This window comes from Micromesistius poutassou (assembly GCF_964030765.1).
Source record: "Micromesistius poutassou genome assembly, chromosome: 18".
NCBI lineage: Eukaryota > Metazoa > Chordata > Actinopteri > Gadiformes > Gadidae > Micromesistius > Micromesistius poutassou.
In genome coordinates, this window is record NC_140288.1 from 13,372,910 (window position 1) to 13,395,409 (window position 22,500).

Here is a 22,500-nt window from a genome sequence, read left to right on the forward strand (position 1 = left end):
AAACAAAAGAACAAAATGGTGTACTAACACAGTTAGTGCGCGCGTGTGTGTGTGTGTGCACAGTTCGAGCTGTACTCAGAGGCCAGCATCGCCCTGCTCCACCTCAACGGCCCGCAGGACTTCAGTGACCTGAGCCAGCAGGCCCGCAAGAACCTGACCCTGGAGGGCAAGGAGCTCACCATCGTCCCCGCCTACCTGTTCTGGGACCTCACCGCCATCTCCCAGGTGGGCCCCCCTCCTTTCTTCAAGTCCAACGCGACTCTATTGTCCGTTGAAACACAACACGCGCGTTTCACGCATGAGCGCGTGCGTATATTACACGATGGACGGATAGGTATGTGAAAACAAACTACTTTTTGGGGTTGTTCTTTGTGCGGCGGCCGTGCTGTGCGTGTGTTTTGGATTGGTGTGTTTGTGTTGTCAAGGGTTTCTCCGTATGGAAACTTTGAAGAGCAACTTGATGACAGTTTCAAAAAGTGTGTCGACCTAAATTTCCCCTAATTTCACCATCACTGGTGGAATCCAGTTTGTGGCAAAACAGTCCTTTCATCCCTCAACTTCTACAGATTGGATCAAATATTTATACACAAATTGGGGCTGAATATATACACACTATAACATAACAGAGTGGTGTTGACCTCTATTTCTCTAATCAGTGGTGATATCCAGTTTGTGGCAAACAGTCCCAGCAGATTGATTTCAGTCAACAATTTGAAGCGGACCAGATCCAAGAGTCATGAGACACTGACGGATTAAATTCACCCCCTCAACCATTTCCTCCCTTCCCTCCCCCCCATTCGTGGCTCCAGTCCAAACGGGACGAGGACGTGTCGGCGAGCCGGTTTGAGGACAACGAGGAGCTCCGCTATTCGCTGCGCTCGGTGGAGAGACACGCCCCCTGGGTGCGACACATCTTCGTGGTGACCAATGGGCAGATCCCCTCGTGGCTGAACCTGGACAACTCCAGGATCACGGTGGTGGCCCACCAGGTACAGGCTGTCGTGTGGCATTAGGCGCTACAGATGTTTCATGTGCATTTCATTTGTTTTAATCTTTTCATTCCATCAAATCTTCACGGTATGTGTGTCGAAAGAAAAGTCATTTGATAAATAATAATAAATAACGTGAAACTTACAAATATTTCAGTGTAGGACAAGACAAGGGAAAATCTTAAATGTATGTGTTTTAAATTATGAAGGTTAAAGAAATGTAACATATTAAACAATAATAATAAACAATATTTTTCAAATATTCAAATATTTTTCATTTTTAAATGTCCTTTTACTAAGAAAATACACGTCAATGCAATAAAAGTTCTGGAAACACATTTTTAGTAACAATGTGCAGATTTGAATAATATAAAAAAAAAGAATTCTAGAACATTGCATTGCAAATGTTTTGCGTCCCCAGGACATCTTCCAGAACCAGAGCCACCTGCCCACCTTCAGCTCCCCGGCCATCGAGACCCACATCCACCGTATCCCCGGCCTCTCCCAGAAGTTCATCTACCTCAACGACGACGTCATGTTTGGCAAGGACGTGTGGCCCGACGACTTCTACAGCCACTCCAAAGGGCAGAAGGTGCCTCCCACCCTCCTCCTCCTCCTCCTCCTCCTCCTCCTCCTCCTCCTCCTCCTCCTCATCGTCTTCATCGTCCTAATCCTCTTCCTTCCTCATCTTCCTTCTCCTTCTCCTCTTCCTCAGGACCGAAGGTGCCTGCCTCCCTGCTCTTCCTCATCGTCACACTCCTCCCCTTCCTCCCCCTCTTCATCCTCCTCCTCCTCCCCTTCTCCCTCCCTCCCTCCTTTCCTTCTCCCTCCCTCCCTCCTTTCCTTCTCCCTCCCTCCTTTCCCATTAAAGCGACGCTGTAATTCACTGAGACCCCATCGGCTGTTATCTGAGATGTAAATTAACCCCTGCCTTAAAGGGGAACAAGCATCGCGCTCCGCTAGAAAGAACTTTTTTTTTTTGTTGACCATTGAGGTCAATTGGGCAACTTTTCTGACATTTCGTCAGCGGAAACAGAGTTCATGTTGCAGATTTATGTTACACCCACACGCATGGAGCCGTTCTCCCTTGTACTAGAAAAACAGCTGAAGAAGCCGGTTCCCCTTTCAGGATTAAGTGTCGTGAACAGTGACTGAGGGACGGCTGAGCAGCCTCCTCGTGACCTAGAGAACGGTGACCTTTTAACGGCCCCGTCTTTCCTCCCAGGTCTACCTCACCTGGCCCGTGCCCAACTGTGCCGAGGGCTGTCCCGGCTCCTGGATCAAAGACGGCTACTGTGACAAGGCCTGCAACAACTCGGCCTGCGACTGGGACGGCGGGGACTGCCTGGGTGAGAGAGAGAGAGAGAGAGAGAGAGAGAGAGAGAGAGAGAGAGAGAGAGAGAGAGAGAGAGAGAGAGAGAGAGAGAGAGAGAGAGAGAGAGAGAGAGAGAGAGAGAGAGAGAGAGAGAGAGAGAGAGAGAGAGAGAGAGAGAGAGCGGGGAAGAGAGAGGGGGAGAGAGAGAGAGACCTTGCCCTTCATGGTGCATACTGACGGTGGTTTTATGCACTTGGCAGCGAGCTGACGTTGCTGTGGGTGCACTAATAGAGCGGTTTGAGTCCGACCTGGTCCCCGATTAGACGTTCTGAGCCAAACTGAAGAGAGCTGTCGTCTATGTCGTTGGACTTCAGTGGCTCTCAGATAAAAAACATTATCATTATTTTTGCAGTTTCACTTTCTGCAAATTTTGTACATTTCTGAGAGAACCTCTAATAACAGATGAGCCAAGTTTAACTTTGTCCCGTCTCACACCGGCGCCCGTTTTGTTTTTTGTTGCGGGGACTCTGACCCCCCCCCAGGCACCGGGGGCAACAGCCGGTTCGCGGGTGTGGCCGGGCTGGGCGGGGCGGGCGGGGCCGGGGCTCAGCCCTGGCAGTTCGCCGGCGGTCTGGGCGCCGTGTCCTACTGCAACCAGGGCTGCGCCAACTCCTGGCTGGCGGACAAGTTCTGCGACCAGGCCTGCAACGTGCTGGCCTGCGGCTTCGACGTTGGCGACTGCGGCAAAGGTGGGTCTCTTGCAAATACAGGGTTCATGATGGGGGGGGGGGGAATACCATGAGACTTCTATGTTCACGTTGACACTCCCCCTCGTTACACATTATCCAGACATTATCGTTTGGTTTCAACGTGTTTTTGTGTGTGTGGGGTGAATGGGTTGTGCTGTAACCAATTATCATTATTCAGCGGTGTTATGTTAGTATAGCAACATCTATGTTATTATGTTATGTTATGATCTTTTGGCATAAAATAAAAGAGGACTTTTTTTTATAATAATAATTATATATATATATATATATATATATATTTTTTTTTTTAAGAGCGCCGCTAAATTTTCGATAACTCTATTTTGTTTGTTGAACTTGTAAATGAAGTACCTGTGAGACTCAACCTGCGTCTCTAACCCCCCTCCGCCCCCCCCCCCCCCCCAGACCGCTTCGACCAGATGCACCGCGTGACCCTGCGCCGGAACCAGAGCCTGTACGCCGTGCCGCGCGGCGAGCTGCGGCCCTACTTCAGCTTCGAGGGCGTGGCGCGGCGCGTGTCGGACGCCACGGTGGGCGAGCACGCGGCCGTGCGCCACACCTCGGTGGCCAACAAGTGGAAGACGCTGCACCTGCTGCTGCTGCCGGGCCACAACGCCACGCGCGTCCACTACAACCTCACCTGCCAGGGCGAGGACGACGCCGCCTTCACCCTGCGCTTCAGCGTCGCCGTGGACACCCGGGAGCTCCCGCCCCCCACCCCGCCCAGCGCCAACGCCTCCCAGCCCCTGGTGGGAGGGGGGGGGGGAGGAGGAGGAGGGGCGGCGGCGGAGGGGGCGGAGGGGGGAGGCGGCGAGGAAGCCAAACCCACGGCCGACGCCGAGACGCCGTTCCCCTTCGCCGACGTCCCGGAGGACCGGCGGGGTCCTCGCGTGCGGACAGGCGCCCCCGGGGAGGCGCGGGCGGCCGCGGAGGTGCCCGACGTGGACGAGGCCGCCCTGCCCGAGGCGGTGCGCGGCGAGCTGCGGCGGCTGGAGGAGAAGCTGCGGGGCGGCGACGTCACGCTGAAGGGGTACAACCTGACCAAGGCGGCGCTGCTGGGGCCCTACCGCGCCCGGGGGGGGGACGGCGGGGAGCGGGGGGGGGCCAACGGCTCCAAGGTACGGGAGGAAACGTCCAGGGGCCCCGTCGGGGACCAGCCCGTCGGGGACGCACAGAAGGTCCCGGCGTCGCCCGCCAGCCTGCGGAGAGAGGAGGAGGAGGAGAAGAAGGAGGAGAAGAAGGAGGAGGAGGAGGAGGAGAGGGACGGCGCGGGGAGGCCCCAGGCCTCCTCCAAGCTGCTGGGCACGCTGGTGGGGGCCCTGCCCAAAGCCAAAGCCAAGGCCAAGGCCCCGGAGCCCCGCCCGGCAGAGGCAGAAGGCGGCGGGTCGGAGAGGGGCCCCGCGGGCAGGAGGCTCCAGCAGTACAACGCCCCCCCGGACCCCGGCTTCCTGCCCTGGGAGAGAAGCAAGGGCTTCAGTTCACTCCTCCAGGCAAGTAGTCCCCTCCACTGTCAAACTGACGGATTTCTGCTCCTTGTGACGGAAATCACAAGGCCTTTTAGACACGCTTATGTGTCTGTGTCTGTTGCTTGTTCATTCTTCACACGCCTCAGAGACTCTAGGGTGGTTTTGCCTAGTTCTGTGCACTCACGTGTGTGTGCACTCACGTGTGTGTGCAGTCACGTGTGTGTGTCCGTGCTTTCACACTACAGTACTTCCCTGTTTTCTGTGTTTGTATGTTCTGTTTGTATTCGCCTTCGTTTTCTCTGTTTTGATGTGTACTACTTCCTTGTCTTTCACGTGTACGTCCGTTGCTTTTGACGTCGTACGCACGCGTCCATTCTTTTCCCCCCCAACCTGTCCTGACTCGTCACCCGTCGTGTTCCCGTTGTCCGACGGCGGCGGCGGCGGCGGCGGCGGCGCAGGAGGGCGAGCGGCTGCGGCGGGAGCTGGCGTACCGGGCGGACGGCGGCGCGGCCGGCCGCCGGCTGCGGGACACGTTCGCCGACTCGCTGCGCCACGTCAACCGCCTGCTCAACGGGCAGTTCGGCTTCACCTCCCGCAAGGTCCCCGCCCACATGCCGCACATGATCGACCGGCTCGTCATGCAGGAGCTGCAGGACACGTGAGTTGGGGGGGGGGGGGGGGGGGGGGGCTCCTCGAACGCCTCGACCTCGCACTGCTGTGTGCGTGCGTGCGTGCGTGCGTGCGTGCGTGCGTGCGTGCGTGCGTGCGTGCGTGCGTGCGTGCGTGCGTGCGTGCGTGCGTGCGTGCGTGCGTGCGTGCGTGCGTGCGTGCGTGCGTGCGTGCGTGCGTGCGTGCGTTCTATCACAATATATGATCTATTCCCCTAACCCTATCCTATGAACAGGGAAGAGAAACCAGGGCAAAATAAACGTCCAGAGTTTTAACTCCCCCCCCCCCCCGCCCCCCCACCCCCCCAGGTTCCCGCTGGACTTCGACCGGACGTCGGCGCACCGCGTGCGCCACTCGGAGGACATGCAGTTCGCCTTCTCCTACTTCTACTTCCTGATGAGCGCGCTGCGGCAGCTGGACGTGGCGCGCGTCTTCCAGGAGATCGACACGGACCGCTCCGGCGTGCTGTCGGACCGCGAGATCCGGACCCTCGCCACCCGCGTCCACGAGCTGCCCCTCAGCCTGCAGGTCGGTCGGGCGGGCGGGCGGGCGGGCGGTCGGTCGGGGAAATGCTGGATAAAAGACTGTGGCCGAATGTATTTATCATGATGAGGTCTCAGGAGAACGCTCTTCTACCCCCGTAAGCTAGTGCTCCTCTTTGTTTTGTATCATAAAGTGTGTGTGTGTGTGTGTGTGTGTGTGTGTGTGTGTGTGTGTGTGTGTGTGCGTGTGCGTGTGCGTGTGTGTCTCCGTCCAGGATCTGACCAGCCTGGAGCAGATGTTGATCAACTGCTCCAAGACTCTGCCCGGCAACCTGACCCAGCTGGCGGCGGTCAGCCCCTCCCAGGAGTCCTACTACGACCCCAGCATGGTGAGCACAGGCCATGTCATTGGTCCGGTTCAGAAATACAACGTCTATATGTTCTGACTTCATTGCAGAAATGCATAGGAAGCAGTACTAGTATATTTAAGCAATAGATCACGACAGGCCGTGGTATACGCTCATTATACCACAGTTAAGGGGCGTTGTCCGTCCCGACGCGCAGCGGAGGGGCGGCGACCCCCTTCACTGTGGTATAATGAGCGTATATCACTGACTGAAGTGATCTATTGCTTTTATAAAATGGTTACGTAAATATGGCGAAATTAAAGTCATAGACACCCTCAATTTTGAAAAAGCGAGAAAGTCGGAAAAGCATTTTTTTTAACGAATACAGAAAAGTAGTCCCTCCTGGCTGCCGGCAAAGTGTACGGCGGTTGCTATGCAACACACTAGCGTCCTTCAGAGAGAAGGCTAGAGACGGTAGCTTGGTTCGCCGGCAATTTAGCAATTTAGAAGGCTAATTGCCGGCGACCGTGTGCCTATTGCTTTACAGGCTTTTTTTAGGCTTCAGTGAACTATGCTATCGCTTTTATATATAAATAAACAACAGTTCAAGTTAGGCGCGGAGTGATACTGGACTCTGTAAACTGAACGGGCGTCATAGCTGTGTGTATACGCTCAATATACAACGGTTGGGAACCAATCAGATCGCTTGATTTAGGCCCCCCGTTTTATAAACAGTAGTATACACTAGTATATACTAGTATTAAAGGGATTCCCCTTTAAAGAAAACGGCCAACATGCCAAATCAGCCGTGGTTATCATGGGTTTTGTAAGATCCTAGCTGAGGAGCTAAAAGTGTTCAAAGCGTTTGACTGTCTTGTCTCCGGTTGACTCCCCCAGCCCCCCGTGACCAAAGGCCTCGTGCTGCACTGTAAGCCCATCACAGAGCTCATTCACAAGGCCTTCAAGGACCAGAACAAATACAAGTAGGTCCTCCTCCTCCACAAGGCCCCGGTGGGCTGAAAACACGTTGGCACCCTGGGGTCAGGGTCTGCAGAGAATGTGATGGAAATGGTGTTAGGGGGTTAGGGTTTGATTTTAGGGTTAGGAATTGGTTTTAGGGTTAGAGATTGGTTTTAGGGTTTAGGGTTTGGTTCAGGGATAGGTTTTAGGTATATGGTTTTAAGTGTTTGGTTTAGGGCGTGGTTTTATTGTTTTTATTGGTTGGTTTCCGGTTGGTTAGTCTTTAGGTTAAGCGGTTGATTTAAGGTTAGGTTATAGGTTCAGGGTTTTGCTTTGTTTTTAGGGTTAGATTAGTCGTTTCTGTTTTTAGGGTTAAAATGTCTTCCGGTTTATTTGACACGATGTACATGATGTGTCCCCCTCTCGTCCTCTCAGGTTTGAGATCATGGGGGAGGAGGAGATCGCCTTCAAGATGGTGCGCACCAACGTGTCCCACGTGGTGGGCCAGCTGGACGACATCCGGAGGAACCCCAGGTCAGAGGGAGGCCGTGTGCACACGCCGGGGGGGGGGGGGGGGGGGGGTCCCCTTTTAGAGTCACTTCTTTAATCGCTTTCTATTTGTGTTGTACTTTCAGTTTGGTTTCCGTTTGAAAGATCCCATTCTTTGAAGTTTCAGTTATATCCGTAGTTTTTTTTGTATTTTTTTGGTTCAAATAAAAACAATCAATATGTCCAAGGTCATCCATCTCCAGGACTTCTGTTGTATTCCAAGTGTGCTTGGAATACTACAAAAAAAAAAACTAAAACCCAACTTGATGAATACTATTTTCGGAATCATAACGCCATGAACAATGCCAAATAAATGACAAATACTTTTATTTTTTTTGCCCCCGGCAGGAAGTTCATCTGTCTGAACGACAACATCGACCACGGCCACAAGGACGCGTCCACGGTGAAGGCGGTGCTCCGGGACTTCTACGAGTCCATGTTCCCGCTGGCGTCGCAGTTCGAGCTGCCCAGGGAGTTCCGCAACAGGTTCCTGCACATGGACGAGCTCCAGGAATGGTAGGTCCCCCCCCCCCCCCCCCCCCCCCCCCCCCCCCCCCCCCCCCGTGGAGGGGGGCCACGGCCCTCCGTAGGCCCCTGGTAGACTCCCGGTGTTCTGTCAATTTCTGCTACCCATCAGATTTTGCTACCTAGTGGTTCTGTGCATGTGCATGACGAGGCTTATTGAATATTGGTGTAAAATACACAGACTGTACCCCTGAAATCTCCAATAAAGACGTTATAATACAGTATCAAAATGTTTCTGCAGTGGGAGCATTGTTTGATAGAGGCAGTCGGTCAACAGATTAAATACGCTACCAAACACATAAGGTAGCACTTTTTGATAGGGTAGCATGATTCGATAGACTCTGATACTGTATTATAACGTCTTTATTGAAGAGTTAAGGGGTGCAGTATGTATATTTTACACCAATACTACACCGCGGGTCAATAGTGTCGTCATGCGCATGCGCAGAACCACTAGGTAGCAAAATCTGACAAGGGAGCAGAAATTGGCAGAACGCCGGCGCACTCGGAACCGGTGTGTTTGCATAGGACTGGTCGCCGCGTATGGCTGTTTCGAAAAAAGGGTGTGCGATTGTATTCACTGCCACGCGACAGAAGTTTGTTTAATGGCACCCAGGAGTTTCCTACCATCTCTTTGGAAGTATTTTGTAGTGCCTGCTTTGAGTGCCTTCGATGTGCGTTTTATTTTTTAACTTAGGGGCACATTGTCACTACCTGGAGCTCGCACTTCAACGGAGCCTGGGTCTGTTGAAGGTGGCATTGCTGTCTTTAGGCTGTGATAGCCATAGGATAGGAGAAGTACATTTTTTTTTTTTTTTTTGTATTTACTGCTGTCAGTTGGGCTAGTTGTCTCGTGTTTTTCACCTGTGGTTGGTAGCTTGGTAGCCAGCGTGCTTGTAAGGTTGGTTTGGACAGGGGCCTCTGAATATGTGTTTTCCTTGGATTTTGGCACAAGGGATTATAACATCTGATCCTGTGTATTAATGAAATCCCTCCCAATCGCAATCAAGTCTTGCGTCAAAGTGGTTTTCCACCCAAACATCTAGCGTCGAGGAGCGAGACGGAACCCAGATGGCGGCTAGGTGAAGAAGGCCCACAGGTGCACGTCAAGTCTTCTTCAGACCAGGGGTATTTCAGAGGGGTGTATTGCATAAAGAAACACCAGGGATCCATAGGATTTCTCTAGTGTTGACTTGAGCTGAGCGTTGGTGGAGTAGTTTTCCTTGTTGTGTTCAGGCTGTCAGTACCTGGGGCCGCTGGAGGTTTAGAGAGGGGCCGGGTCAGGTTCTCTAGGGGCCCCTTGGGGGAGATCTGTCCCTTTTTTAAAATTAGACCATCCCCATTGGATAAGTTTAGACTCTACACCAGTGTCTTATTATACCACGCACGCACGCACGCACGCACGCACGCACGCACGCACGCACGCACGCACGCACGCACGCACGCACGCACGCACGCACCATTTATTAAGCCCTGTCATCTGAGTGGGTGTTGTGTTGGCAAACTAACAGTGAGTTTGTTTCACTTTATCACTCTGTTGCTCTGTTGAACCCTGCCACACACACACACACACACACACACACACACACACACACACACATCACACACACATCACACTGTAATGACAGTAATGACACTTTAATGACAGTCAACGTGTGTGTGTGTGTGTGTGTGTTCTAGGCGTGTTTACCGGGACAAGCTGAAATTCTGGACCCACTGTGTGCTGGTGACCCTCGTCGTCTTCACCGTCCTGTCCTTCTTCGCCGAGCAGGTCAGTACGACACACACACACACACACACACACATCACACTGTAAAAGCGCCAACACATAATCACAGACACACACCTGCCTGCGGGCTCCCTCCTTTGGAGTTCCATGATTCACGGTGGAACTATGATTCCTGGCCTCGCCAACTGAAATACTTCCATCTCACATGTCCCCACACACTCTCACTCTCTCTCTCTCTCTCTCTCTCTCTCTCTCTCTCTCTCTCTCTCTCTCTCTCTCTCTCTCTCTCTCTCTCTCTCTCTCTCTCTCTCTCTCTCTCTCTCTCTCTCTCTCTCTCTCTGGGGTGTCGTCATCCTTTCTTCTACAAGAGACGGGTGAAGATATCATGTCTTCTGTGATGAAGCTATCACTCTGTTACTGCATGGCTTTCATTACTGAAACACACGCACACTCTTACCCGATGCTATCTTAACGTAGGACATCTCGTCCCTTGGCCATCCCAGAGGCTAAGCTGAGTGAAGGTCAACCGTTGAGAGACTTACGACGATGAATCCTCCTCGAGCACACGGACACACGTTTTTCTCACAAGCACAAACACACACACACACACACCTGAGCCCCTTAGAGCTGTATGGACAGTGTGTTCTTCAGACGTAGCCAACACAGGATATCACAACACAATCATCTTCATCTTTATACGCATGCATGGTGTCTGGCACCTGATCCGGGAGACGGATTCGCTAGCACACAACCAATCAGAGTATCCAATGGGTCCGATTCTCGGACCCGCCGACTCGTTCCCGAACTCGTCTGAGTCTCCCCAAACTTTTCAGACGGCCCAGTGTGTTCCACGCTTAACCGCCAGGGTTTAACTTGTCCCAACGCCTCCACTAGATCTGCATTTCCAACACGACAGGGATTGCACTTGGTCCTAAGCTCTTCTTTGGCAGAGAACCAGAGTTACCCAAGGCCGTGTCCTTATCACCCTTACTCAGTTTACACTCAACGGACTTATTGTTTTGGCTTCCTGGTTGCAGTTTTTAATGATATTCTCTCTCTCTCTGTCTGTCTGTCTGTCTGTCTGTCTGTCTGTCTGTCTGTCTGTCTGTCTGTCTGTCTGTCTGTCTGTCTCAGTTGATCCAGCTGAAGCGCAGGCTGTTCCCCAGGCGCCGGGTCAGCCAGGAGAACCACTCTGAGCGGGTGTGAACCAAAGAAAGATCCTCGCCCTTAAGCTTCCCTCCATGCTTGGCCGTCACCACCACACCTCCTCCTGGCTCCCTGCAAAGCCTCGCCCGCCCTCCCGCCCTCACCCCCTCACCCCCTCCACGAGGTGAGGAACGGGGGGGGGGGGGATGAGCGTGAGGTAAGCGAGATCAAAGCCTAGAAGAAAACAAGCAAAGAAGAACCACCATGACGTCACTACGTCTCGGCCCGTTGTGTCGCCACCGACGGCGCTGACACAAATGAAACATGTCCGCAAGATGACGGTCGAGTTTAACACTTTAACGCCGCCGTCGCCGCCGCGGCCCTACCAACTGTTGTGGAACCAGAGAGCCGCGTCTCTTTCCATCCCACACGCACAAACACACACACATATACACACACACACACATGCACACGCATACGTACATGTGCAAAACACACGTACACTCATACTCGTGCAAAACACACACACATGCGTGCGCATACATACACACACACGCACGCACGCACGCACTGCCCCCCCTCTCCCCGATGGTGTCAACAATGTCAGCCCCTCTCTCTCTCTCTTGTCCTCCATCCTCCCCGGGGCGTGTGAGTGATGACCTGCTGAGGTGTGAGACACCGGAGCCGCCCCACGGGTCAGCGGGGAGGGCCTGTGAAGTGGACCCAAGTTTACAGTCTTAACCGCCAGCCTTGTGACAGACTTTTCCTAGCCTGGACCTGATGACATGATAATGATGATGATGGTGGTGGTGGTGGTGATGATGATGATGATAATGCAGACGATAGTACTAACGAATACAATAGGATTCCTACGGATTTTGTAGGCGCCCCGAATTAATGGGAGTCATGGCGATGGAAACAATTGCCACGCTAATTTGTTTGTCTTGTTTACCTGCTGTTGAGAATCAAAAAAAAAAAAACACAAAAAAAACTAAAACTTGAAGTGCCTTTCCTGACAGGTGTATAGGATATTTAAATCGTTCCCACAATGCATTTGCTGCTTGTCGGTTGATCCGTCGTTTTTTGCGCCCGTCTCTCAGAATACACACGAGAAGTCCTCTTTGATAACGTGATCCCGTCCCCCACCGCGGTCGGCCCCCGCGGTGACCCGCCCGACCCGGGCTTCTGATTGGTTGTCTTGTGTTGAATGACGACGTGACGTGACGAGGCGAGTGCTCAGCCCCCCGTGAGGAGGACCGCCGGTACGAGTCCCTGTGGGACCCAATAGGCTCTGCTTGTGTCTGAAATTCAGACCCTCCCCCCGACACTCCTCCACCAATCCACCTCTCTTGCATGCTTTCTAGATGTGTTTTTTTTTTTTATGTGATTCATTCAGTTAATTAATTAATTTAAAGGGTAGGAACCCCCCCCCCATCCCTGTCACTTATTTTTTCTTCTATTCAAAACATTTCAGGTGGGGTCTCGCATAGTGCTGTTGAAAATGTAAAAAAATATATATATTTCTGCCAAGTAATGTGTGAAGTTTTCGGTAAAGCAATTGAGCGAGTGTAATGTACGTTCTGATGTATTACCGCGGCCCTCCGACAAAAGCTGCATACATCTTTTGTAATACCTTCACCGATATTTTTTTTTTCTTCCTCTGACAACTGTTTGTCTCCTGTGCTGAAGGAAGTTCTCCACACCAGGGGGTTTTCCTGCCCTTTTTTTAAACAATCGTCTTTGAATCTATGTGACAATTGCGTCGACTTAAAAATGCCATGGACACCAGGTTCAGTGTTTATCTGCAGCCGTGATGAAGGACTCCATCCTCTTAGGATACGACAAGTTTGTTTTCCATGTTGACTCCTAATACAACCGACTACCCCATAGGATCTGAAATGTTTTCCGCAGCGTGATAACCCTAGTTTACACGCATGCACACTGTAACATATTTATAAATGAAAGATTTCATTCATTGGATGTGTGCCCGAGTCGCCGTGACTGCAATAAAATGATTTTGGTTCACTTTGTGTTCTTGGGTTTGTCGTGGTTGAATCAAAAGATGCCACATGGTGATTGAAAAGGATTTCTTTATTACAATGTTTTTTCTCACACTTATTAGAAAGGCTTTTCCATTGGATGTTAAACGGCTCAACAGAAGAGACAAGGTGTACCTTTCAATGCATAGTTCCACAGTCCATCAGGGCTAATAAAAATAATAATCTTTGAAGATAAGACGATGTGTGTTATCATACTTTTAGAGAGGAACTATATGGACTTTTCCTGAAGGAATAAAATCAGAACGACGGGAGAGGGATGGATCAGCGTCTAAACCGTAGCAAAAATCCCTTTTTGAATCCTAGTGGACCTGAAATCACAACCATTTTAATCCCAAATCAAGACTGACATCTCTCCCCATTTACACCATCATCCATCGATTATTATAAAAATGTTAACAATCAAATAATAGTTTTTTGTAAGTACCAAATGCTGTACATTTAACCTATACAAGGTACACGTTTGTACAAGGGAGCGGATACAAGTCCTGGTGTGAAGAGAAAACGAGAACATTAGCACTGTGTGTCTTGTAAATAGTGTTGGTTGCATCTTGCATAATACTTCAGTGATTACAAACACTGCGTCATCAATGAAGAGTTCTGCAGCTGCCCTACTCCCCCCCCCCCCCCCCCCCCACAAAAAAATCCTCTTAAATATTCACAGAAGAAAAATAACAAAACATGAATTAAAACAAAACATTTAAGGCGTCGTCATTTGAATTCTGTACAATCACATTGAATTCCCATCAGCCCTTAAGGGAGAAGAAAGCAGAACCAGAGTCGTGTGTCCATGCGTCATACAGCGACCAGTCCCAGCACACCGCCAAAATAAAAGCCCTGTGTGGTCACTTGTACTTCGGGTGGTGGTTTGTTGTCGTTTAACCAAGGCCATGGGGGGGTGAGATGATTACACTGGTGCCGTGTTTTTACGTGAGAGCACTCGGCATTAACACACGACCGCACGTGGCTCCGTCGCGCGGCAGCCGTACCTTATTGAAACCCAGCATTCACACCTTTCATTGGGAATTAGCAGAGGTCTGAAGGTTCCTGTACTTCAACCAATCATTTCCTTTTCATTTTTTTCAGACCCTGATTGAGGGTTGTGTTTGGATTGGGTTAACTTTGTTTGTTCAATAAATAACAGGAAAATTAAACATGATTTGAAGGCGGATACCGCACGCAAGTTTGGGCAAATATCAAAAAACACGACGGCTGCGGTTCTCCGCAAAATGTGAGATGAAGCCGGGTGAATGTCATCATTTTAATACAAATGGGTTAACCTAGTTGAACCTAGTTTGGAACAGTTTAGTTTAGTGGAGGCTATTCAATACTCGACTAGCCACCGTACAACCTGGTGTCGTCTATATTTGATATTTGCTCAAGCCAAGTAGTACCTTTAAAATAAAACTGATTTTGGTCATTGATTTGCCCTAAGCCAGAGTGCTGACTTAAGGGAAACCTACAATCTACTGTTGGGCACCGCCACTGGGGGACGACATCTCAGCACACGTCTGATTGGCCGAGACCCGTGAGGGGGAAATCACCGGTCAACCTATTAGATCCATTCTTTATCAAAAACCCATCTTCGCACTCCCTCCCTTTGTCGCTAATCAACGGCACAGGTTGTTTGTTTTGGTTTGCTTTGCGTGTTTTTGTTACTAAAAACGGGAAAACTTCGTCGGGGTGGGCGTGTCCTGTACGTGTGATAGGTCAGGACTGGTGATGTCACGGGGGGGGGGGGGGCGTGTTGGTTGGTCATCCCTCTTTATTCTACCTGGTTTAAATTCCCTTGTGGTTACTCAGTGGTCACTCTGTCAAGGCTGCTGTGGCGCGGGTTCGACGGCCTGTGCTCGCGGGCGTCTGCTTCCAGGAGCGGGCGGAGGTCTCTCGCGTTCACCACCACCACCTCTTCCTCCTCCTCCAGCTCCTCCTCGTCCTCCTTCTCCTCCCGCCGGGCAGGTCGTCAGTCGCGGCGGGCACGGCTGGGCGGCGTGATGCTGAACACCTGGATGCGCAGGTGCGAGGCGATCTGGAGGCACACGCCCGTGCAGTACCGCGCCAGGTCCAGCAGGGAGAGCACCTGAGCATCAGGGAACACACACACACACAGAGTTTATAATATACATTCATTTTTTTGTATACATGACTAGGGGGTGTGTGTCCGACCAACTTCAGGTGAGTGAGTGAGTGAGTGAGTGAGTGAGTGAGTGAGTGAGTGAGTGAGTGAGTGAGAGTGAGAGAGAGAGAGAGAGAGAGTGAGAGAGTGTGAGTGAGTGAGTGAGTGAGTGAGTGAGTGAGTGAGTGAGTGAGTGAGAGAGAGAGAGTGTGTGTGTGTGTCCGTCCAACTGACCAGGGCGATCCAGAGGACGATGTACTCGTCGATGAAGCTGTTGAAGTACTGGTTGAGGAAGAGGAGCCCCGGGCCGATGAAGGCCGTGTCCGGGAGGTACAGCTCACTCTTGGTCATGTGAGCCACCTGCACAGGTCAACACACACACACACACACACAATATCGGATTGGGTACTCTGCCTTGGCCCACACTAAGATGTCTGTACTGTATCCTTGATCAACAGGTTCAAACCTATTCAGAAATAAATCAACTAAAAGGTGGAGACACGTACAGTGCTGTATGGACATCAGGGTCTTTACAGGTATGACGGCTTGTTGCCTCACACAAACAGACGTGTTTACATGCTCATTATGAAAGCAGGACTCGTGGGTCGTCACCCTTGGATTACCCCTGAGGTGCTGCTGAGGGAACCCTGGAGGGAAGCCTCAGGGGAGGGGGTGGATCTTCTCAAAATCAAGCTCTACTCAGGCTGGTGTCTCTGACTGCCTAGCCAAGCTTTAAATGTTGTTAATGTTGTTAAATTGTTTGATGTTCAAGGAAGCAGACGGCTGAAGAAATCCTTAGTGTGCGGACTGGATGGATTCACAACAACATGACACGCCCGGAACTGTGTAAAGGCACTCTACGTTTCCTGCAACACCGGTTTACTGACACGCTGCTACGGTGTAAACGTGTTGAAAGATGAAGGCAATGAGAAGCCACGGGGGGAAAAAAATCCCACACATCTTTTGTATAATGTGTGAGATTAATGCCTCATGTGAGATTAATGCCTCATATAATGTGTGAGATTAATGCCTCATAGGCGTGTTGTGAAAAAATGGCAGCCTGCAACAACAACAACAACTCTGTTCCTGGACCGATCGAGAACGTATATACTGGAGCCATGACGGCAGCGGTCCAACTTTTAAGAGATTTGTTTCACAGAAACAGGAGTTGCTGTTGCAGAGCACAATGCATGAATGCATGAATTCAATAAATAAAGAGCGAGAGAGCACAAGAGTGAGTGTCAGAGTGAGTGAGTGAGTGAGTGAGAGAGAGACACAGACAGAAGACGCCGTAGACATACCACCAGCTTGTTGGAGATCTTGGCGATGACCAAGCCGAAGGCCAGGAGGTAAAGGCAGGGGTGGTTCTCAAACAGCTGAGTGGACGACTTCTTGTAGATGATGAAGGCCAGCGTGAGGATGAGTCCGATGTGGAGGCCGGGGCTCAGCACGCTGGTGTCCTGCAAACCACGACACGCACGCGCACGCACGCACACGCACACAGTTTACAATCTGGGAACACACCAAACGGACGGAGGGAGGGCACCTTTAATCCTGCTTGTTCATCTCTACCAAGGTTGACATTTCAGGCGGCGTTGACAACTCTGCCTCCGTCTGTTTGCGGGGCCCAACTGGAATGCATTGTTGTTCTTGTGTCCTTGTCGTGTGTGTGTGTGTGTGTGTGTGTGTGTGTGTTCGCACATTATATTCAATTGAACGCAATGCAGTTTAAAAAAAAACAAACACGGTGCCCGAGGCGTGGAGGCGGGCCCCGACCGGGACGGGCGCGCCACGGGGGGGGGGGGGTCGTTTCGTTGCGTCGGGGACTCACGGCCACGGTGGAGCCGTTCTTGCCCACGCCGCCGTTCAGGATCACGTGGAAGTAGTTGTAGCAGGAGTAGCACGCTCCCCCGATGATGCCCACGATGGGGAAGACGTAGAGCCTCGCCCCCAGGACCGGCAGCTGAAACACACGCGCGCACGGTGAGGCCACCCCCCGTCCACAGCATGAACCGATGGGCTCATCGGCTCAACGCGCTAAAACAAGGGTGCTTTTTATGAAAGCGGGTCAGGCATGCGGAGCGAGATGGGGCCGACAAAGCAAAGGAGAAACATTTCTATATATATATTTATATTTATGCATATACTAGATATAGATCTACGCAAGTGGGATTGTCAGCTTTTTTTTTAAGCCAGATCATGGCTGAGCGATGACCTTTTGCCATGGCATTCGTTAACCATAATATTTACCTGCTTCTCACTTTACGTCAAGCCTCCAGAGGCAGCACAGAGCGAAAGTGAAACACAAACTCTTTAATGGCTAAAAAAACAAATGAAAGACGCTACAAACTAGGAGTTGGTTAGCCGCTGGTTCAGACAGTGTGCCGCAGATTTTCAGATCTCGCCTCGGATCTGGACAGCAGAGGTGTGTGTGTGTGCGAGTGCGTGTGTGTGTGTGTGTTACCGTGCCCTGCCAGAGGCCGACCCCGCCGACTGCCGTCATCAGGTACATGGTGACGATGGCGAACTGCACCTCCGTCACGTCAACCCTGGAGGAACGGTTGTTTTTCTTAATTATCACATGCCCACCCTTGTTCGCAATATAATAACAGTGTGCTGAAGAACAACACGGGTCAAAAATCGACATTTGACAAATCCATGCAATTACTTAGTCAAAGGTGAAGCAGACAATTATGTTGTCCTTGTGTTGCTCATGTCTCGTGCTTCCTACTGAATTGGGACGTGTTACGGTGTATTTGGCAACAGTCTGAGGAAGCATTCATTGAAATTATTGAGGCACGGCCAACGGGTGCAGAGCCACTGGTGTGACTGGTCTGACTGGCTCCGTCGGGCAGGCAAGGGCGACTTACAGGCCGAAGCGCAGGGTGCCCGAGACGTAGGTCTGCCAGTGGGCACAGAAGAACATGAACATGCCGATGAACCCACAGAAGAAGATCCAGTCGGGGTACCACCCTATCCCACACGATATACAGGTTCCCACGGCGACAAAGACTGATGGGTGGGAGCGGAAGCGGGAGGAGGGTGGGGGAAGAGACGGGAAAGACAGAGCGGGACAGAGAGAGAGGCAAGGGTCAGTGACATCAGAAGAAAAACAGAATCACTGTCAGAAACATTCTGTGCAGCAGAGTCATTTGAGGATGAGCCACAAACCACAATAGGCAACACGCGGGAACATTGACCAACCATCTAGATAAATATTAAATTATGGGTCGCGGCTTGACAACGCACAGAACACAAATTCTGAACACTCGTGATTGCCGAGTGCACTTTGGCTGGATCCTACAGAAACACCTCAATTGTCTTTGTCTGGTGCCGAGCCGAATCAAACAACAACTCCTGACCAGGACCAAAAAGTGGCATATCAAAGTATTAGTTAACATTAGTTAACAACAAAAACAAAAAGGCCCCACTTATGGGACAAGGTCTCAACAGGAAGGAACGAGGAAGGACGCCCTGTTGGGGGCGGGCGGCGGGGGGGGGGTCACCTGTGGAGACGGCGTCACAGCCGTGGTCGAAGAGCTCCCCGAGGGCAGAGCTGCTGTTGGTGCGCCGGGCCTGCTTCCCGTCGATGGCGTCCAGGGACTGGTAGATGAACAGCCCCAGGGCGCTCAGGACGAATGCCCATGCTGGAGCCTGCCGGGGGACGAGAGACACCCAGGCACACTTTTGAGTCGGTGCTCTCTCTCTCTCTCAGACGGGGCGGAGGGCTTCACCTGAGGTCACGGCTCAAGTGCAATAAACTATTCCAAGGAAGCCGCCATTTCGGTGCGCTTTTCGTCGTTATGAGGGAGAGGTACCACGCGGGGACGTCCGGTGATTGGACAATAATCAACGGTCGGGGTGGTGAGGCGGCCGGGGCCAAATTGAGGTTGCCGACCACAACTAAGAACAAGGAAGAAGGGAACTTCCCGGAGTGGTTTATTACGCTTATATACCACAGTTACACTCAATGATTAGATATCGTTATTTAACTTGCTTTCATCTTTAACTATATATATATTTTTTAAATCAAATTCAATTTTAAATTAAACTTCTTTTTTTTTTTTTCTTCTTTCTTCAGCAGTGCTTTGGGCTTATTGTTTTTGGGATTGTTGGGGAAATATCTGGTCGATAGTTGGATTTGTAGAGCATTGATTTGGGACTTTTAAAAAGGTAGCGGTGTCCCGTTATTGAAAAAGTAATGCTCAACCTGAGTTTGAATGTTATTGTCCAATCAGGATCAAGAATTCAACAATGCTGTTCTACAAAAGAATGATGATTCCTTGGTTATTCTAGAATTTCTGGTCAATAACTACTAAGATGGCGGCTTGAACGTTTCTTTACCCAACTTTCAGATCATTTTATCTAATCCTCCTATAAGGATCCCATCATGTTATATCATGGGAGTCAAACATGGAGCGGGAAATTCTCATTAAAAAAGGGAGAGTACACACACGACGAAGAAACAAGTTATGTCTTCATATGGAACACTGCCACCGAGGAAGCTGCCAAAATAATACCAGCCTGATGGTTCACAGCAGGGAAGCTGGCCTTTTCCTCAAACACATTTGATTTGTGTGATAGTGTGAGACTATTTTCAGCCAACACAGGAGAATTACCATTGCCATAAAGAAATAACAGAACATAGGCTGTGTGGAGAGAAATCTCTCTGTCTCTACGTATGTAAACATAGCGGAGGTCTCTCCATTAGGACTCCTACTTTATCACTCTAACTGGCTAATGCCAGGATGTTGTCAACCAGGGAGCTAGAGAGACACTTTGAATAGAGCTGGTTTGAGCAATGCAACCTTTAACACAGTTTCCCTCTAGTCTACCGTGTCCACCACACACAGTCCAACGACACGCAGTTTTTTCTTCATCCTTGCAGCAGCCAATAACACCCATGTCCTGTTTCTTGGCATTCCTCCTAATTCTTGGCAGTCTTGATTTTGCTGCTTCTACAGTTTGAGGTCAACAAATAGTTTCACAACTTATCTTGTGTGTGTGTGTGTGTGACTGTGTGTGTGTGTGTGTGTGTGTGTGTGTGTGTGTGTGTCTGAGTGTGAAAGAGAGACCGACACAGAGAAGCGAAGACAGAGAGACACTTGTGTGTACATGTGTAGGCCTCTTGTTTGTAGCCCTAGCATGAAAAAGAAGATTCCTAACCTTAAAAAGTCAGGCTGACCTACATGACCCGACTGGGTTCGCTACTCTGTGTGGGGCTGGGATCCAACCCCATCTGGAAAGTGTGTATGTGTGCGTGTGTTTGTGTGTCCTTGTAACACAGATCCCCTGCAGTTTAAACCGAAGGCCCCAATACTCTATAAGTAGGCCTAACCAAGGAAAAAAAACAGTTGGGCAAGCTATAATCTGAAGATTTAATAAGATACTTTCAATTTCAATGCCCTTTTCCCACTTTACGATCTACTCTTTGGTCATGTACATGGACAGTTGATGAACAGTATCATAGTGATATCATTGACTGGTGGGGTGATAAAGAGTCAGCCTAGGTGGCGTGCGGACTTTGGGTCCTTGTGTTTCATAAGATACATCAACAGCTGTATGAGTGGACCAAGGTTCGGCCCTGATAACAGCCCATCCAATCGCCTCTGAGTTTGCAAATTATTCAGATAAAGACACCGTTGTACTCTTGGGCGCACCACGACGCTGGCCATGACTATTCTGAATAATGCAGACATGTCTGCTGCAACGTTGATGAAATAATAATGCCATTGTAAGCTACTGAAGTGCTGGAAACTGCTGGGCCCTAAAAGGAGAAAAACAATGTTTTGCCCTACAGGTGGCCTGTCTAAAGAAACACCACCCGGGTCACATGGTGCATGACATGCACCAGACTATCGGACCCCCCCCCCCCCCCCCAATGCTACAAGGAATTGCTTCCAATAAAAGACACGTTATATTCCCATAAAGCGACTTAACGAGACACTACCATAAGCCTTCCAGGGGGAAACCCGGCTTAATGAGTAGGAGGTGAACAACAGCTCTATATGCATGTCGTCCATAAGGCAACCTGTCCTTCACGACAGAGAAAAACACAGCATACCGCGGCGAGAAAACAAGCCGCCACCACTCACCTCTTCCCTCGCCGAAGGACAGTAGTAGACCAGCACCATCGTTGTCACTATATTGACCATCAGTCCAACAATAGTCAGGGTATTCGGCGCTATCCATGTCGGTATTTGCTCGACCAGCCAGTTCCAGTAGACCTGACACGGCGGCTCCAGCAGGGACCGGCCAGAGGCGCTGTATTTGTGCTCCTCAAGCCGCTTGAGTTGAGCGCCCGACAGCGGCTCCGGCCACAAGAAATGTGGCATCGTTTCGGGGCCTCGTCGCTTCTAAGTTTACCCCCGGCGGTGCTCCTAAACCCCGGCTCGACCTTTCACTTCTTCAACTTCTCGCGTCCAACCAGCCACGGCACACACAAGCTCATTGGGCATTTAGAGTTGGGTAGACATTTTTCAATAGCGGAACTGTTAAGATGTCGATCATATCTTCGCCTCAGTGCTGATCGAGTTACGTTTCAACAGGAAGCAGAAGTCCGGAAGGGAGCACCGCGCCGTCGCCGGGAAATTCAAACGTGTCAAATGTGCTGCTTGATTATACGTCAGACATGTGAACGTGGTTCTTGATTATACGTCAGACATGTGAATGTGGTTCTTGATTATTCGTCAGACATGTGAACGTGGTTCTTTCTTGATCATACTGATCTGACATGTGAATGTGTGTCGTTCGTTTATTTGCCATAAAAAAAAACAGCATCGGGGTTTTGCCTCAGAAGTGAATAAAATTAAACTGATCATTATAATAAGTGTGTTGTGGACGATTTCCTCCTTTTGTTTTTCATTATCCGAATTATAATTTGGATTTTAATACTTGAACTTGCTCCCTTTTCGTTATTTAGATTCCAGCCGGCCAATAACATTTTCCTCCAAACCAAATATTTGAGCATTAAAAATATGTAATGTAAAGTCCTATATACGATTCAAAGTTATTGTTGTGTTTGCTTTTAAACAAAAAAAGTACATACAAATACAGTTGTCGTTACAAGACATGGTACAATATATTTTTATTCTATGAAACTTACATAGACAAGTGCATGCGCATATGATATAACCAGATTGTTTGACCACGAATTGATAAAACACCATGCAGAAAATCCAAGGTGGACAACATGTCTCTTATTCCCCCATAGATTTATTCCTCAGGCATTAATCTAGGCCTATTCCCAGTACCATAACAGTTAACATGTAAACCTAATTGAAACCTGTTTTAAATAGCATTTCAAATTCTAGGCCTTCACTTCCCAACAAGCCAACATTCACAGCCTTAATTTCTGCGCTAAATCGTCGATTTCAAAATTCC

General features: G+C 50.2%; 3 protein-coding genes across 3 annotated transcripts in view; 1 reads left to right on the top strand and 2 right to left on the bottom strand.

The window, feature by feature from the left end:
- Positions 1-13,022, top strand: part of gnptab (N-acetylglucosamine-1-phosphate transferase subunits alpha and beta) — a 23,325-nt gene extending 10,303 nt beyond the window's left edge. Inside the window, exons 11-24 of the mRNA XM_084483326.1 lie at positions 64-225; positions 810-989; positions 1,411-1,581; positions 2,215-2,338; positions 2,847-3,053; positions 3,477-4,561; positions 4,996-5,195; positions 5,515-5,734; positions 5,964-6,077; positions 6,933-7,018; positions 7,431-7,529; positions 7,893-8,060; positions 9,750-9,840; positions 10,933-13,022. Coding sequence (XP_084339452.1) covers positions 64-225; positions 810-989; positions 1,411-1,581; positions 2,215-2,338; positions 2,847-3,053; positions 3,477-4,561; positions 4,996-5,195; positions 5,515-5,734; positions 5,964-6,077; positions 6,933-7,018; positions 7,431-7,529; positions 7,893-8,060; positions 9,750-9,840; positions 10,933-11,004 — 2,979 coding nt within the window. The 3' untranslated portion in view covers positions 11,005-13,022. The remainder of the gene's footprint in view (positions 1-63; positions 226-809; positions 990-1,410; positions 1,582-2,214; positions 2,339-2,846; positions 3,054-3,476; positions 4,562-4,995; positions 5,196-5,514; positions 5,735-5,963; positions 6,078-6,932; positions 7,019-7,430; positions 7,530-7,892; positions 8,061-9,749; positions 9,841-10,932) is intronic.
- Position 13,023: 1 nt separating this feature from the next.
- Positions 13,024-21,653, bottom strand: chpt1 (choline phosphotransferase 1). Its single transcript, XM_084483025.1, has 8 exons — positions 21,213-21,653; positions 18,624-18,771; positions 17,988-18,129; positions 17,582-17,666; positions 16,949-17,080; positions 16,419-16,577; positions 15,352-15,477; positions 13,024-15,081 (listed from the first exon to the last, which is right to left on the bottom strand). The coding sequence occupies exons 1-8, from the start codon at positions 21,450-21,452 to the stop codon at positions 14,965-14,967; spliced, it is 1,149 nt and encodes a 382-aa protein (XP_084339151.1). The 5' UTR covers positions 21,453-21,653; the 3' UTR covers positions 13,024-14,964.
- Positions 21,654-22,187: 534 nt separating this feature from the next.
- The window catches only part of mybpc1 (myosin binding protein C1), a gene marked incomplete at its 5' end in the record, with an annotated part of 32,485 nt that continues 32,172 nt past the window's right edge, over positions 22,188-22,500 (bottom strand). The window contains one exon of the mRNA XM_084483327.1: positions 22,188-22,500. This exon is cut by the window's right edge and continues 655 nt beyond it.